This window comes from Catharus ustulatus, chromosome 12 (genome assembly GCF_009819885.2).
Source record: "Catharus ustulatus isolate bCatUst1 chromosome 12, bCatUst1.pri.v2, whole genome shotgun sequence".
NCBI classification, from domain to species: domain Eukaryota; kingdom Metazoa; phylum Chordata; class Aves; order Passeriformes; family Turdidae; genus Catharus; species Catharus ustulatus.
This window is the reverse complement of record NC_046232.1, coordinates 9,119,036-9,136,523: the sequence shown is the minus strand read 5'-3', so window position 1 is coordinate 9,136,523 and position 17,488 is coordinate 9,119,036. Positions and strand designations below refer to the sequence as shown.

The window sequence follows — 17,488 nt, the reverse complement described above, 5'->3', positions numbered from 1 at the left end:
CACATCTAGAGCTAAGCTTTCCTGGCTGCTGCCTACACAGTCACAGCAGCCAGAAAAGTTGCAGTAGGCAAACTGTATTAAATATCAGAGCTGCCTTTTCAAAATTGAAGTGCTTTGGAACAGTCACCCCCCACCACTAAAAAAGGCCCCGAACCCTGAGGACTTTGTGGAAATTCAAATGGTAAATAATTCTGATGTTTGCAAGTTCTTAAAAAAAAAAAAAAAGAAATGAATGCACAAAAAGGATTGCAAACTAAGGCAAATTAGCCCAATCTATGCAGTAGAATGTCACTTTACAAGGTAACATGAAGTAGAAAATCTGAATGAAGAGAACAGAGCCAACCTGTTATTTCCTTTGCCTGGTCATGGATGCGGCGGTTCAGCTCCTCCTTTTCTGTTTTCAGTAATGAGTTCTGCTCTTTCAGCTCTGATACCAGCTACAGAGATAATAAAATATTTGACTCAGAATGCACTTCATCTTTATCAGTAGCTCTAAAAACAATGGCATCTTTGTTGTAACAGTTCAAATACCTAAACTGCTCTTCACAGAGTGGAACTGGTGAACTGAGGTATATCTTCATTTCCAAATTACATTTCTTAAATATGTACCACTGCAGACCCCCTTGTATATCCTGAACCCCATTTCTGATCAGATGCTAAAATTGCCCCGAAGCACTGCACAGTGCCATATATTTTTCAGTGAAGCCCCAAAATGTCAATGGTCAATTCAAACTGAAATATTCATAAAATAGTAACACATTTGGTAGTTGTACGGTAAATTCCGCTGAATTGGGTAACACCAAAATTTGCCTCTGCCTTAAAGCTGGGTCACTTAACCTGTGTTCAGGTTTGCCAGGTACTCATTTGTCTCTGATTATGGTTGCTATGCATTCACTTTGCTTTATCTACTAATATTTTTCCTTATGCTTATCTGATATTGAAATGTATCACTGCAGCATTACATAATGATAGACTGGCTCTTCCAATATTCAAAACTTGCACCATTATCAATCAGGAAGCACTCTTGACAGAAATCAACCTGCATGATATGTTTGTGGTTAGCAAAGAAAAGGGGTTAGCTGAAACCTGTTGAACTAGACTGTGCACATGTGTTGAACAGGATATAGCAGCTCCTCTGAATACTGAGTATGGGACAGATTTCTGCTATCTCTGTGATTACTCTGGGTAGGTAAAATTAAATTAATTCACTACCTCTGACTAAGTCAGCTTAAGGATTTGGCTTTGCAAACACTTTCAGTATCAAAATCTGAATAGACAGGATACATATATTTATGTACAATATATGGATTTAGCATATTTCCCTACCATAGGTGTAGCCATTTAGGCACCAAATCTATTTAGGACTGTACAGCTATAAAAATACAGTAAAAATAGCAGCCACACAAGTGAAACAATTAAGCCTGGGCAAAACCTGAGTGGACACCAGGTCCCTGTAAATCCTCTCATGCACCTGAGACCCCATACATGCCTGCTCAGTTTCATGTTTGTATTTGTCTGCCCGCTCCTCAATGCTCTTCTTCTCCGACTGGGTCTGGTGCAGCTCCTTGCGGAGCTTGGCAATCTCCTCCTGGAGGCTGAGCACACGGTTGGTGGCGTTCTTGGCCTCCTCCTCACTCATCCTCAGCCTCTCCACATCGCTCCGCAGCTTCTCCGTCTCCGTACTGTACGTGAGCTCCAGGCTGTTCATCTTCTCCAGCAGAGATTTGTACTCTTTGTTCTTTGCAAAGCACAACACAGAGAGCAGCTGTTACAGAAGTTCTGGTTTAAGGGAGCCTTTTCCTTCCCTACAGAGTACACCCAGACATGGGAGCACAGGAGCAGCTGCCCCATTTCAAAAAGGTTTTGGTCTGGTTTTGCTTAACGAGGTGACAGAACAGTCCGGTCTCTAAGCCTGCACATCCTAAACTAAAATCAGATGGAGAGCCCACATACACAGACAGGATCACCCCACCTTCCCCTAAAACAGAGCAACTGACGTGCCTCAAACGCAATACTGGCGTTAAGCGAGTGGGTGTTTTTTCTCAGTTCTGCTGAGAGGAACAAGTGGATGTTTGACTGCTCCAGTTCCACTGCGGCCTCCCCTTCTCTCCTATCACTGTTGTTTATCAGAAAAGAGACCTGAGCCCTTACAGTGAAAATTCAGTGAATGCCCACAGTGATGAGGAAGCTAAGCAAGACTTTGAGGCTGGGGAGCTGTTACCTGCTCATCAATTTTTCGCTGCAGCTGCATGATCTTGTTCTCCAAGCCGATGTGAAGCTTCTTGTAGCGCTCCACGGAGCGAGCCTCAATCTTCAGCTTCTTGAGCTCCCTCTTGGCCATCATGCGGCGGTAGCAGCACTGCAGGTACACGATGGCGCGCAGCGTGCGTCTGTAGCGCCGCCGCGCCAGCCAGCCCCGCACGTGCTTCTGCAGGACCACACACTTGTGCTCCCGCAGCATCTGCAGAGAAAACACAGGGCAAGGGGGTCAGAGCTCCAGAATACACCTGTGCAGGTCAACAGAGCCCCAGCATCTGCAGGGCAAACACAGGGCAAGGGGGCAGAGCTCCAGAATACACCTGTGCAGGTCAACAGAGCCCCAGCATCTGCAGGGCAAACACAGGGCAAGGGGGCAGAGCTCCAGAATACACCTGTGCAGGTCAACAGAGCCCCAGCATCTGCAGGGCAAACACAGGGCAAGGGGGCAGAGCTCCAGAATACACCTGTGCAGGTCAGCAAAGCCCCGTCATCACATACACAGACACACCTTCGCCCGCAAAGAGAGACTGCTGGGGAAGAGCAGCAACAAATGGAATACATTCAAATTAAAAAAAACAAAACAACAAGAAGAAAAGAAGATGGGAATAAGGACAACAACAAGGAGCAAAATAAAAAGGAACCAGAGGGAAAAACACGGTGAAAAGAACGGGAGGCACACTGAAGCACCAGGCATTCCTTTGTGTTGAGGTCAGATTCCAGCTAATTGCAAACTATATGGTACCTGTTGGCAAGATTACAAATACAATCTTTTTTTTTTAAACTGCATCTTTATCTTGAAACACTTTTGAATCATTGGCATATGCTGCATAAAGTTCATCCAAACAAAGTTTAAAATTGCCCCATTTGATATGCAATGCAGTCAGTACTGCATTTCCCAGAGGAAATTGAAGCAGATGTTAAAAAGTCAGAGGCTTTTGGTTTGTTTGTGTTACATTGTTTTAGGGGTTCCTTTTTGCCTTTTTTTGATATATCTTAGGAAAAATTTTCATCTATTCTAGTACGAAATTTATAGTGTATTAATTCCAATTTATTTTATGGTAGAAATTTCAACCAGAGCTTTGAGGTGTAAAAAAATCCTTTTTTTTTTTTTAAATCTATAACAAACCTGTCATGAATGCCAGCAATCTTCATCTGTGTGTTAGCCAGAAAGTTCAGCTAAGAAGAGTCTGCCACTTGTTTTTGGATCCTTCACCCACTAATTCAACCAGAGATCCCCCAGAATGGAACCCCTGAACTCAAGCAGATTACAGCTATGCATGGAGAGCCTGCCCAAATCCACAAGGCTTCCAGTATTCAGAGAGCTTCAGAGCTCACTGAATAAAGCTTCTGCAAACAAAACAGTTTATTCTAAAGGACAAAATTATTCAGGATTTCATGTTAATGCTCAGAATTGATAGTTTAAACCATAGGCAGTTTGCATTCTTACACTGATTTACCACAAAGCTGATAAGATAAACTAGTCAGCTAACAGTAATTTTATTTCTTTTTTTATTTTTCTTTTTGCATAGCAAATGAACTGAAATGTGTTAGAAGCATTACAGCTCCACATCAATGAATTTAAAATTCACTGGCAAGTGGCAAGACTAATACATACTAACTCTCTCCCCTAGTATTTATTTCTGAATTAAAAACGAGACTGCAAATAGCAGCACTCAGCACACCAAGGTAAGGAAGCAGCTCTCTGAAAAGCACAGCAAGGTCAAAAGCCAAAGTCCTTCTGACTGCACACCACGCAGCTGGTGTTCCTGCCTCCTTCCTCCTCCTTACATGTTTTCTGGACCACTCCTTCAGGTTCCCAGAGGTGCCTGAACACTGGAATACAACTAGCTTTCAACAATTTTCACCTCAAGTCTGAAAGCAACAAGTCCTGTAAAATACCTCCATCGTGCAGGGATGGTCCTCATCTGCCAGTGAATTCTCACATCCATGCAATCCAGTGAGGAAACAAGCCACTCCAAAGACAGGATTAGGAAAGTTACTTCAGCTACCAGGAATATCCCAGGAAAGCTTATGTCAAAGTTATGGAGGAACTAGTCCTTGTCCAGCTGAGAAGCACATTGCAATGTCTCAGGCAGGAGCTCTCCAGGATGTGTGAAACAGATGATTCAACCATACTAAATTCCTTGCACTGCCCACGTGACTCAACGAATGCCCTCTCTTCCTACAACAACAACAGGTACCTTTCACAATCCTAAGGAACAACACGTGTACCAGACATTAGTGCAGCCAGGGCTCAGGTGTCCTGTCACCTTCAGTTTCACTCCTCTGCAATCATCACCAGCTCCCTGTGTTTACCTCCCCATGGCACACAGAGCCTGTGCTTCCCTCCCTGGCCATGCTGTACCTCAGCTGGGGTAAAATCCCACCTTAGGAGCACAAGACAAACACAGCACACTGCAGGGACACTTGTCAGACTGTCATGTTTTACTGTGGTGAACAATCCACAGCTCGAGGGGGATCCTCCTGACAGGCAGGTCTGACCACCCCTTCCAGGGACTCCTCCAGAAACCTGCCACCTCCATTAGGAGGGAATATAACAGGTTTATTAAACTGTGCTAAGACAGATGGGCTGTGTATTACTCATGCAATGAACAAGGCATAAACAACTCCCATCTTCCTGAAGATTTTAGGCCACCTACTGCTGTGACCCAGGTGTCACTTTGTCACATCTGTCAGACCACTGTTAAAAACACATCTTGTTTAACATCACAAATACAGTTTGTAATAGCAAGAATGCTAAGAATTCCAATAAAAAGGCAAGCGGATACCCACACAAAAGAACAGCCAAGTCAAGCACAAGGATGTTGCTACTAAGAAATTCTTATCAAGGTTTTGGGGTTTTTTCTCAACTTTGTGGTTAGTTTATGTTAGAATACTAAACATGTAACTGTCTAGCAACTTTAATACAAATGAAAAACATACAGAAACTTGAAATATAAAAGACAAAGATATGGTACACAAGCATCAGATGGCTTTTGGCTGCATGCCCTGAACATCTACATGCTTGGGAAAACAAATCCCTCAGTTACTTTTTCAGTGAAATACAGACTGACTTTTGAGTCTGCTTGTAACAGTTATTGTAGATAGAAGTGCTATGAAACATGTTAGCACTTTGCAGTTTGAATCATAATTGTTTCCAGCCCTGTAACCACTGAAAACCAAATTCTAATTTCTCAACTGAATAATTTATTATCAATCATATTCAGGAAAATATTATCAATATCATAAGGTCAGGGCATTATCAATTTATCTCCGCATCAAAACAGACATTAAAAAAATAAAACAAAACCACTCCATCCATGGATAACTTTCAATATCCAGTATTTGTGGGAATCTCTTTCCCAACATAATTCCATAAGCCATTTCAGAATCACTGAAACTAGGAATGGGAAAGGACCAGTAGTGAGTGCATCACGTGTATACTGATGTAAGCAATACTGATTTGGACTCATGGAGGCAGATTCAAGCACGGCCATTTTCAGTATTCATCTCAAGTGCCTCGACATTCTATGTAACAAGTGAAAAAGTCAGAAATGCTGGAAATTTCTGCTGGATTCTCCACTGGCTGCACTGAAAGTCTAAGTACATCTATGTTGATGATGTTGATGATGTCTAAAATGACAAGCTGATGGCAGTATTAGATATTTCTGATTTCCAGGTGTTGTCCCTCAATCCAGGCTCTGGTATGTGCATCCCACCGAACAGCATGCACACAAAACATCTCAGATTCCCAAGAAGACACCACAGAGCAGCTTTGTCCTGAAAGTGTGCGGAAATAAAGGCAGAGTGACAAGGTGCATGATGATTTCTTACCATCTGGTACTTGTTTCTGACCATGTAGCCCCTCAGGAGAGCCTGAAGAGCAATGGTAGCGTCCCGCATGCAGCGGTACCGCTTGCGGACCACGTACATGCGCTGGAACTTCTGAATGGTGATGGCAGCTCGTGTTCTCCGCAGGAACGTGGCATAGCTGAGGGAAAGATTACAAACAGTACCTGTAATTATGTGATTGAATGCTTGGAGTTTTTAATATCTCATATCTTTAACTTCTTCTTAATGTTGTCAGTGACACAGTATATTTACTTGCTATTCTGCTGTGTAGCAGTACAACAGAATGACAAATTAAACCTTGCAAAGCTTTACAAGGAAATGCTTTCACATCCCCTAAGAACTGTACTATACAACTGACAAGATAAACTCAGTTTAATTTCTCATCACCTCTTCTCCAACTTTAAAGATGTTTCCACTTTGTCATCTTCCAGATTACTCTCCTAACCTCCACTAGTAGAAAATGTTTGCTTGTTCTTGGCTCTTGCAGTAAGACAATTACAAAGCATGTTGGCATATGCCTCTTTCTGAAGGTTGGTTATTATAGCCTTCATCACCACCCTGTCTTTGAACAATACCACCTGCACTCCTGCCCTTCTCTCTGGCCCCATGGCCATCCCTCAGAAGTCAGTCCAAACAAATCACTGACTGATGAATGTCCCTTTACAGCTGCACCCTGGATGAGGAATGGCTTCTCCAGTAGGACAGAAGCAGCTGGGAGGGCACATGGAAACTGGGCAAGGAGGACGCAGACAGTCTTGCTCTACCTCACCCGCAACATATCTCCTTGGTACTACTTGTTTTCTGCATCATAGAGCCAGGGTGCTACTGTCCTCTCAGAAAGGTCAAAACCAGGCAGGACAGACACACTTATATTCAATTTCCTTCATTTCCCTGGAAAATCAGTTCCTCTCCGGTGTGGGAACCCAAGACATCCCTCTGGATGCCCTGGACAGTTTGAGACCTGGGCAGGGGGCTCAGGAACCTTGGCACAGTGCCCAGAACCCCTGTGCCTTTGATTTCTCTCCCTGGGAAAAATTACCACCCTTACATGAAGAATTACAAGTCACAAAAAATAAGTAGAGTATAAGTTAGATTATTATAAGGTAAAAAAGTAGGTTTTTAAGATTGTTTATAATAAGGGTCTGGGGTCAAGATGGAGGAATTAGGGTGTGTTCTGTCCTTCTTTCTCCTTCTTCCTAGCATCCATCTTTTAGGTGATGTTGGCATTTTTGGATTGGTTTAGAGTAGAACCAGACTGTACAATGTAAGTGATAGGTATTGGAAGATAATTGTAAATAATGTTTACATAGTTTATAGTATAAAAAGATAATGCTGCCCCAAGGATGGGCAGTGTGCCTGGGGCTGACCTGCTGAGCAGACCTTGGCTGGGCAGGGAAAGAACTTTTAGATTAGATAAAATAAACCACCTCTGGAAACAACAGAAGACGTCTCCTGACTCTTTCTCCAGTGCTTGGGGTGGAACACAGAGACTCTAAAACAACACAGGTGATGTCTCAGGCTCCAGAGACGCCACCGTCACACTCCGGCAGTGTAGGAAGGCGAGAACAAATGCATCACGTTGAGATGCCCCACTTACAGGGCTCTGGCTGAGGCTGGTGTGGGATTTGCCCTGAGGCTGGTGTGGGATTTGCCCTGAGCAGTGCTTACCATCGTGCCTGGTAGCCTCTGACATGTCTCTGGATGGTGATGGCAGCCCTCCTCATACGCATGTACTTCTTCCTCATCAGCCAGCCTCGGATCGTCTTTTGGATGCGGATGCAGGCAGCTCTCAACTTATCTGCCCTTATTTTTTCCAGGTAGGCTACTTGACCAGCCCGGAAAAATATTTTTGTCTTACCAAACTGGTACTTATCCTTGTCCTATTTTCAAAGGTAAAAAGAGGGTAAGTTACAGCATTAAGTGTTAGTGCATAAAAAAAGGAATGAAGGGCTAAATGAAAGCACAGTAGTAAAGAGGCAAAATTATCTGTGTAATATTTTGGGTAATCTGAGACTTAAATTAAGTAGTGGAGAAGGGTATTTTGACTGTATGATTCTGTTAAAAAATTAATATAATAAGGCCACAAGCATGGCCCAAAGGAGCAATGTGAGATTTTTGCTTAGATGAGAATGCCATAAAGATAATAACGTGGAAGGCTACAGGAGGTGACAAAGGGGCCCAGAGGATGAAAGCAATACAGGCAGTGCACATGTACAATTTTCTGCTTAAATTGTAGCTGACTCCTCTGGAATGGTCCATCTTCAACCACATTACACAGTGCAAACAAAGCAGCTGGGGCTTCAGACACGGACACATCACTTATTGTATCAGGACTAGGGCAGAACAAAGCACACTGCTGCTGCTCAAACACATCTGAAATTTCAGAACTAAACCAGAAATAATACCAGAGTAATATTTCATATCTACAGGCTGCAGTACTCCTTTGAGGGAAAAACTGAGAATATACAAAGGCACACTGAAAAAAAATTAATTTTTTGTCTATTTGATTCTAAGTTGAAAGGAACAGCAGTCAAAGAGGTACAGGATACATCTGTGGTTTAGTATTTTGTAGAAGTACTGAAATAGTGTGGTGAGGAGGGAATATGAAACACTGTCTTTATTCCTGTAGATTCCAAATGCTCTCAGCACCAAGTCCAGTACCTGAATCAGCTTCTCCAGGACATTTTTACACGTCTGCTTTCGGTCACCAAGGACATCTTTCTGCTTCATCAGAACCCGGTAACGGCTGAAGAACTCTTGGTACGTCCACCTGTCCCAAAAGCAGAGTGCCAGTCCCAACAATGAACACTACCTCAAAAAGAACTGCAGCTGAAAGCAATCCAAAGAGAGCAAACACACCTGGAGGGGAAGCCAGCAGCACTGATCCTGATGGTCTCCAGCACACCACAAGCTCTCAGCTGCTGCACTGCCCGCTTTTCATCAAACCTAGGTAGGAACAAAAGGAGGCTGTGGGACTGGGTTTGCATTATCTGGGGGTCCTGGCTGTGGGCACACCCAGGGGAGAAGAGGGACAGTGGGGAGCAGGGTGGATGTGGTGGGTAGTAAGGTGCTCCTGAAACTCAGGGGTAACAGGACAGCCTGGCTGGAGAACTGTCAGAGCCCACTGGCACTTCCTGCTGGCCAGCACAAGAGCTACAGGAGCCTTTCTGTGCCTGGGCTTTGAGAAGAACTCTAACCAAGTTCATATATGAAAAAAAAAGGCAATGAAAAAGGCTTTGAAATCTAATAAAGCAAATTCCAGCAAATGTCAAATGAGCTCAAGGAATGCAAACCACCAGTTACATTTAAAATTGCTAGCAATGAAAATGTTGGCATTTTTTTCTCACGTATCACCATAAACAGAAAAAAGGAACCAGGAAATATTTCTTCTATTCATCCCCAAACATCTCCTGCTGTAATACACGTACACACACACAGTGAATCCACAGCCAGAGAAAGGAGACACAGCACCTCACTCCTCAGCAGAGCCTTGATCCTCCTCAGTGGCCTTGGGCAATCCCCTCCCACCACAGGCTACTCACACCACCCAGGAGCTGGCATCTTACGTGAACGGAAACTTGAAGTCATTGGGCTTAATACAGCGCACGTAGTGTGGAGTTGTAGCATTCAGGGTTTCCATCAGCAGATGAAGAGAGTTTCGAAACTTTTTGAAAAAGAAAATGAAACAAAAATGTCAGGGAATAGCCTCAATAAGCTCAGTCATCTTTGAGATAATCTCACAAAGCAGACCTGATTTGCATACTTTTAATTATGGCAAAGATATGTGGATATTTTATGCTTGGCCACTGATAACTGGAACCCTGTTTTCTGGGGATTTAATCCCAATTTTGATTTGAATCAAAGTGGCCCATGATCCAAAAGACCCAGTTTAAGATTTTCAAAACTTCTCAAGTCTCATCTTCCATGTTAAATTTGTTTTGAAAAGCATAGGCTGCCTCAAAGCACATCAGTAACCAGGGACTATTTGTGCCAAACTATAAGTCACAACAAACTGCACCTCTCTCAAAATCACACCAGCACACCTTGAGACCTATGAGACAGAAGGTAAAGGGAGAGATTATTTAATAGAGCTGCATCTTCAAACTCACCTGATGTCCCACAGTTTTCTTGTGCTCCTTGCTGGCTTGCCCTGGCCTGGCCTTGGCAGGTTTGATGGGCATTCGAGACAGAGGCACACGCCCTGAAGGGGTTGCTGATGTGGGACTGAGAACCTTCTCCTCATCCTGGAATAACTCCAGCAGCAGCTTAAACTGGTGTGACAGCATAAAAAATACATAGAGAGTTAAGAATCCAGCAAGCAACTGCACCTGATTGTGCTTCAGGTTAAATTCCAGGCTCAGTTTTTGTAAGAACTGCATTTTTGTTGAACTTCACAGGGGACAAATGCAAAAAGCAGACAGGCCAAATGGTGTAGTGAGTGGGCCATGATTTAATACCAAAACTTTTTGTGGGTTTGATCAGTGGATCTCCTTCTGAAGATAAAATTCTGATTTGAGGTTTTTTTTCATATAGCCAACAACAGCCGTGTGGAACTGTTAGATACCAACAGCAGTTTCATAAGTACCAGTTGCAATTATAAATGACTGCTTTGATCTAAGAAGGAAACAACAGGGTCCTCTCATATTCCAATGGAGCATCAGTCTCCTTTGTGGTTGAGAGGTATCTGGGACACTGAATAAAGCAGCAAGCAGCAAAGATGATTCCTGCTTTATCACTCCAAATTGAAATAATCAGCTTAAAAGAGGAACCATCAACTGGAAAAAAAACACTAGCCAAATTTATCTGACTGAGATCTACTCCCTGCCAGTGGGAGTGGAACAAAAACCTGAAATGTCTTTCCAAATACCACACAGAACTTCTGGTTCCTTTCTCTAACGGCTACAAAATATAGTGATAAATAACAGCTGCTTTGATGCAACTTACAACTAAAAATAACACCATCAGGTCTTTCTACTGACACCTACAGCACTTCAGAAACATTATAAGAGAACCTGAACTTCTCTACCTGTCCATGAATAATTTTATATCTAGCATCTGTGCATTTTTTCCCAAGAGAGAGGAACATTCATTTTTCAGTACTAGAAAGTGCTTGGGCCAAGTACAACATAAAAAAAAAAATTAAAAATTGATTTTGTCTTATAAAACTTGGTGAGTAGACACAACAACCAATGGAGCACACTGCACAACGAAATGGCACCTGTGCTCTGTGCTTGTGCCACATGGGCTGGGAGGGGACATCAAATGTTCCCCAGGAGCAGCCAGCACAGCACTGCAGCATTACAGAATGACTAAGGTTGCTACAAAGGTATTCTAATTTCCTGAACTTAAAAAGGAGTATCACAGCTTGGTTTTATCTCACCTGAGCCTACCTCTGTAGCTGGTGGAAGAACATTATCTGAGGGTGATTTACTCTTCTCCTTCCACTGACTCAACACAGAGTTGAGGATGATTGGCTATCACCTCTTTGTTAGATGCCTGTGATGCAGTGAGTTGGTGTGCACAGGCAGCTGAGCTACAGAGCCAGGTGTTTCCAGCCTGTTCAGAAACTTATTGAATGCAATATGATTTTTTCTGAAGTTCCTGATGCTCCCACACACCAGAGGTGGGGTAGGAACAGGGTCCCCATTGTCTCAATTGCAGATGGATGAGCTGTTCTAAGCTGTCCATACCTAGGTTTCATTCCCTTTCTCCAGCCCTGGGAAATGTCAAAGGCACTGTTTTCATAGACACTGGCCCAGTTACCCCAAGCAGAAGAAAGGAACAATGTCTGGCCTCTCCAGTACAGGCCAGCAATAGAGGAGCAGTGCTGCAGTGACCCACACTGCAGGACTACTCCTCTTTGGGTTTTAGTATCTTACCAATTTCCATTGTTTCACAGAACACTAGGAGTGTTCAGAGAGAGGGAGAACACTGATCAGAGGGTAGATAATTCACATGATAGAAAACAAGCAAGCAAGAATTTCTTCCCTGTAATTTGTTCAGACAACTTAACACACATGCTGCTAACAATCTTACAGATCATTTCTTTCAATACAGAGCACAACAGAAGATTTTAACAATCATGCCAGTAGCAAGCATAAAAGCCCAGGACTGTTGAATTGCTTTCATGATGCATGCATGGAAACTGAACTAGTTCACAGAGGTTCTGTGGGTGGATTTACAGAGAAGGCCAAAATAAATAGTTGAGCTCTACAGTGCCTGCCAAGAGCAGTGTCATGCACTTTGGAGAGCAAAGAAGCATCCAAACTGTGAGAGTGGGCATGGGCAGGATGACAGATGATGCATTCAATTTAGAATTACCTTCTGTTGGATGTGCACAGCAAACCCAAAAAACATCACCACCAACGAAATAAAATAAAAATCAGAAATGCAGTTCTACTACAATTAGAATTCATAACAAATACAATTAGAATTCATAACAAAGAGACACTGATAAAAAACAAAAATGAAACATTATTTACACTGGTCTTGGCAAAACTTACCATGGGGTAAAACCACGTTGTTTTTTAGTGTTTAGACTGAGCTGCCTCAAGCTACACTAAGCCTGCCCAAGCTGCTGTCAGGCTCTTCCAGCAGCTCTGTCCCCACTGTCTGTCCCTCAGTCACTGGCTGACATCCCTTGGAGCATCCTGTCCCCCTGTCCTGCCCAGAGTGCCTGGCTGGCCTCTGCCAGCTCCCCAAAGGTGTCACCTGTCTGCCCCTCCACCCCCAGAAAGTGGCTTCACTTAAACCACTTCAACACTTCTCCCAGTGGAAAGTCTGCTGTGGTGTTTCAGTTTTAATGTTTTAATCATTTAGCTTCATATTATCTGCTCAGAATAGAAACAGAAGAGAAAAATGTTGGTTTTCCTGATAGAATAGCATAATTTTAAATAGCCTGTCCTTAATACCCAGCTTCCTGGGCCATTAGAGCTAGCAAATTCCCAACAGCCATCACTGTGCAATGTCAAGTTAATTGGCTTCACATTTCTGAGAGCACAACCAGCATTTCTGCCATTACAAAACACAGATGATGCCACTGAAGGCCTGTTCTATAATATTCCTCCATGCAGTATTTTTCAATTCAGATGTTATCTTTCTTTCATAGATATCAAGGACACAGGACTCTAAGTTCTGGTTTGTGCCCTTAGGGTCTATATATTTTATTCCTCTCTCATTTTTCTTCAGGAAGCAAACTTGTCTCTCCTTCAGAAATTTTCTGCTCAGTTGTCATGCCATAAACAAGGAGTTTCTGTTTTCAGGTTATAAAATTAAGGGCTTAACTGTTAAGCCTTCTTATACCACTACAGTATATCAGAAGTTATTGACATGTCTGCAGAAAATAGAGCAAAATTTTGTGAAAAAGAAAGCCCCTCCCCACATCCCCTCCCCCCACTCAAAAACCCAAACCAAACAAAAGAACCCCCAAAACAACAACAACAACGACCCACAAACAGTGAAATTAGTGACTAAATAGACTGATCTTACATGGAAAAAGTTAGGATATAGGACTTCCTAAATTCATGCAGATAACCAAGAAAAACACAAACTACGTTCAATTTCAGTTGATCTGATACTAAAGGAGAAATATTTCCCGGGTTTATAAGAAGTCTTCTATGACCCTTAATTCAAGGATTCATAACTGCAAAAGAGGAAAAAAAATCCTTATACTAACCTTACTTGATTTTAGAACCTTAATTTGTTCTTCATAAACTGTGTCTTTATTCTTTTCCAAAAAGCCTTCACATTGATATTCCACCTGAAAGCCATCATTTTACACGAAAAAGTATTAAAAGTATTAAATAAGAACAATTTACACATAACCAGCTATAACACTCACATTTAAAACACAATTCTTTTACATACTGAAAATATCAGCTCCCAAGTGCATCTTTGTTAAATACAGATTTTCCTCAAAGAGTGCTTTCCATTAAAATGTAGAACATTAATAAAATAAGAGGAATACTGCTATTGCATTACACCAGGCATGCTTCACTGCTGAGCAGCTCGTGGAAAGGCAGCATGACTGAATGGTTACCACAAGGGTGAAGAATCAAAGTGTGTGCTGAGCATCTCCTTCACTGAACTCCTCAGGGCTGCAGAGCTGCCTGAAATCCAGATGCCACAGAACAAAGTATCTCTCATCTCATTAGCTGAGAGGCAGTAAGTACATCTGCCTGCAGATTATTGTGGAAATGGCTCATTTGTGCACTGAAGGACTAATTTTACCAGGAGCAATCAAATGTCTGAATGTTGTGACAATACATAACAACCCTCTGTCACAGAGCTACAGCATCTCCTGGACCAAAGAACAGCCAGTGTCAGATAAAAACCTACCATTTATTTCACTGTCCTAATTCAAAGCTGAAAGGAAACCAAAACTATTTGCAAAAGTCCATTTATCAATGCTTGCAGAATGACATTATACCCTGAGCTGCAAAACCCTTCAAGGAATTCCCTGGGAAGAGGACAGAGCATGTCCCCAGGGTTTCTCTGCAGCTGGAAGCCCACTCTGAGCAGTACCTGGGGCACCATCCATGCTCTTACTGCAGGAGGCCAAGCCAGGAGAGGGCAGCAGCATCCCTGCCTTGTCCAGCACACACTGCTGACCTGCCAGCTGAGGCTTTATTTCTCCTCCCACATGTCTGTGTACATTCATGTAAGCACACAGAAAACATAAAATGCTTAGCATGGGCAGCACAGCAGAGCTCAGAGCTTTGCTAGTACCTGCTTGCAGCTACTTTCTGCTTTCCTTGGCCCTTGCTGCTCACAGACTAGACACAGGAAAGCCTTGCTTTCAATATCACAGTTTAGCCTAATGAACAATTATGGAACATTAATTAATTCCTTCTTGTTCTCTCATCCACAAAATAGATCAGAACTCGTGAATCTAAACAGTTACAGAGATGTTCTTGCTGCTTTCATTAAGGTAACAGTAGATGCAAAGAGAATAGGACCCTTCTTCCACACATAAATTCAGGAGTCTGGGAGAATAGCAGAGGGAGATAAAGGCCTCCAACCCCCATGTCAGCATGTGCAGACCTGCTGATAAGAATCTGAGAGCTTCTTGAAACCTTTTTTGACAAAGCTGACAATATTCTGAGGCAGCTTTTCTTTATAACAGGACAATCGTATTAAATGACATTATTTTTTTTGTTTTAAACTGAGGAGTGGCTCAGTTTGATGACTGTTAGGAGCTGAACATGACATGCAGTCCACAGACACCCCTCAGCTCCCCAGAAATAGCTGTTCCCTGCACAGCCGAGGCGAGGGTGGGAGCAGCACACACTGCTCCAGCAATAGAAGAGGGTGTGTTAGCCTCTCTCCTCTTTGCACACTGAGACAGCAGCAAAAACCACATTAATTCCTTGCTGCTCTTTAGCTAAAAAGAGTAGGCTACAGGATTTCCTTTTTTGTACATTTCTGTTGCATAACTGGAATTGATACAATCATGTTGAAGCTGCAAATGCACTGAGCTTCCATGTTAGGCAAAAGGATGGTCAGTGGTTACAGCATGTGATGGAGTCAGGAGCTCGTGTGTGTCCCTGGCTCTGCACAGCTCCTGACCAGGTGTAGAGGCAGGCACACTTCTGAAAGAGCTGAGTAGAGGCAGGGATGCCACTGCCCAGTCTCTGCCTGCAGCAGCCCCAGGATCTCCTCCCACACACCAGCATGAAAGCAGCACTGCAGGAAAAGTCCTTACCTTGTCAGCAAAGTGCTTGATGATAAAGGCTTTATTGGACATACGTGGTTTTTCAAAGAGAGCACATTTATTCAAATGAGTATTGTAGAGTTTTTGGGCCCAAGAGTCATCTGAGCCTTTTGGCATCTACGGAAAAGAATACAGAATACACTCAAAATGTCTTGAGAACTTTTCAGTAGCAAAAGCATTTAAGAAGATGGGGGACAACACTTGATGATTTGCTTTCACATCCCAGCTCCTTGGATTCCCAGCACTGCCAGAAGCAAGGACACAGTAACCAGCTGTGTGCTTGCCAGTTCCACATGGGGTTCTGGGCACTGGCAGCAGGTGCAGCTGCTGGGACACATGTGGCACCAACAATGCCTCCAGCATCACACACCTGAAGGCAGGGATCCCAAAGGCACATTACCAGACTGAGCAGATCATCCACCTCCATCAGAGATTTCTTGTGATGCTTTGTGATAAATAAGAACCCCAAGCTGGGTTTCCACTGAGGTAGACACTTTGAGCCATCCCCTGTACATGGCTTGGCATAAAATAAACCAAGATAAAAGACAAAGAGTGAAACACCAAGCAAGGGGCAGTTTGGGGAAATCTGACAGGACCAAGGACTGCACTCACTTATCCTCAAGGAAGACAAAACTGTCAAAGTCCAAACAAAGTTGATCAGAGACACAGGAAGAGCTACAGATATATGATGGAGGGGAAGTGGAGGAGAGTTCATTACTAAAAAAACCAAAAAAATTATCCTCCTGTAATTGCCAGTTCTGTTTGTAAGCTTTCCAAATTCTTGCACCAGCAGTGTGCCAAAATGACAACTGTGTGCAGATGACTTTTCCCTGTGAGGCCCAGAAGCAGGACAGCTGATGGCCCCTTTCTCTATGAAAGCCCTTGAACACACACCTTGCACTCCTCATCCAACAGATCCAGAACTCCCATTTTGGCCTCTATGAGGTTGATGCAAGGCTGATTGTCGTAGAAATCAATCAAGGTCCACGGTATTTGTTCCTTCATATATTCTTCTTGTTCCAGCTTAAAGACATGCTGCAGGGCAAAAGGAAAACAGTTTTCTGTGAAATGAAATGCAGAATTAATTCAACTGAATTCATCTTGGCACATTAATCCAGGCTGTCAAGTGACACAATACCTCAACTGAATAACTCTTTAACAAGTGTATGAAAAACAAATTAACCTTTTTTCCTGGCCTAAAAGCAACAGCCTAAATTAAAGTACTCCATATTCTCTGCAAATATCCTATCTTTTTACTATATTGTCCCACTATTACCATAAGCTCTTTTCTCTAAGAAAAAAACCAACACAAAACCCTTTCAAGTGCAGGAACAGCAACCTATAAAGTGGAATGTGCCATGCTTTTATGATTGGGAATTACGAACCCTGCTCTATTTGAAGCAAAGTTTCACTATAAATACTTTTGTGTTTCCTTGTAAAAGAACAGAGCTCTATTTCCTCTTAAATGGCTGCTGATTTTTTTTCTAACATGACGCACTGCATTAAAATTTACACTTCAGCAAAAGCTGAAGGAGCATTAGCACTAGAAATCCTTTAAGGAAAATTCTGTGACAGATTTATCAGGTACAAAGATCAGTAACCATGTAGTTGTATATTTATTAAAAAATATTATCACAAACAACCTGCACAGCTTTAATGAAATGT

At 42.7% G+C, this 17,488-nt stretch overlaps 1 protein-coding gene across 7 annotated transcripts in view; it reads right to left on the bottom strand.

The window, feature by feature from the left end:
* Positions 1-17,488, bottom strand: part of MYO5A (myosin VA) — a 98,892-nt gene that overhangs the window by 26,356 nt on the left and 55,048 nt on the right. For 4 of the 7 annotated variants that reach the window (XM_033070250.2, XM_033070251.2, XM_033070245.2 and 1 more), the window contains exons 12-24: positions 16,718-16,858; positions 15,815-15,940; positions 13,787-13,870; positions 12,433-12,435; positions 10,221-10,382; positions 9,678-9,775; positions 8,971-9,057; positions 8,773-8,881; positions 7,780-7,991; positions 6,094-6,250; positions 2,222-2,461; positions 1,490-1,738; positions 344-437 (exon numbers count right to left, since the gene is read on the bottom strand). In XM_033070250.2, coding sequence (XP_032926141.1) covers positions 344-437; positions 1,490-1,738; positions 2,222-2,461; positions 6,094-6,250; positions 7,780-7,991; positions 8,773-8,881; positions 8,971-9,057; positions 9,678-9,775; positions 10,221-10,382; positions 12,433-12,435; positions 13,787-13,870; positions 15,815-15,940; positions 16,718-16,858 — 1,762 coding nt within the window. The remainder of the gene's footprint in view (positions 1-343; positions 438-1,489; positions 1,739-2,221; positions 2,462-6,093; positions 6,251-7,779; positions 7,992-8,772; positions 8,882-8,970; positions 9,058-9,677; positions 9,776-10,220; positions 10,383-12,432; positions 12,436-13,786; positions 13,871-15,814; positions 15,941-16,717; positions 16,859-17,488) is intronic. The other 3 variants (XM_033070252.2, XM_033070248.2, XM_033070247.2) reach the window with 1 other exon arrangement.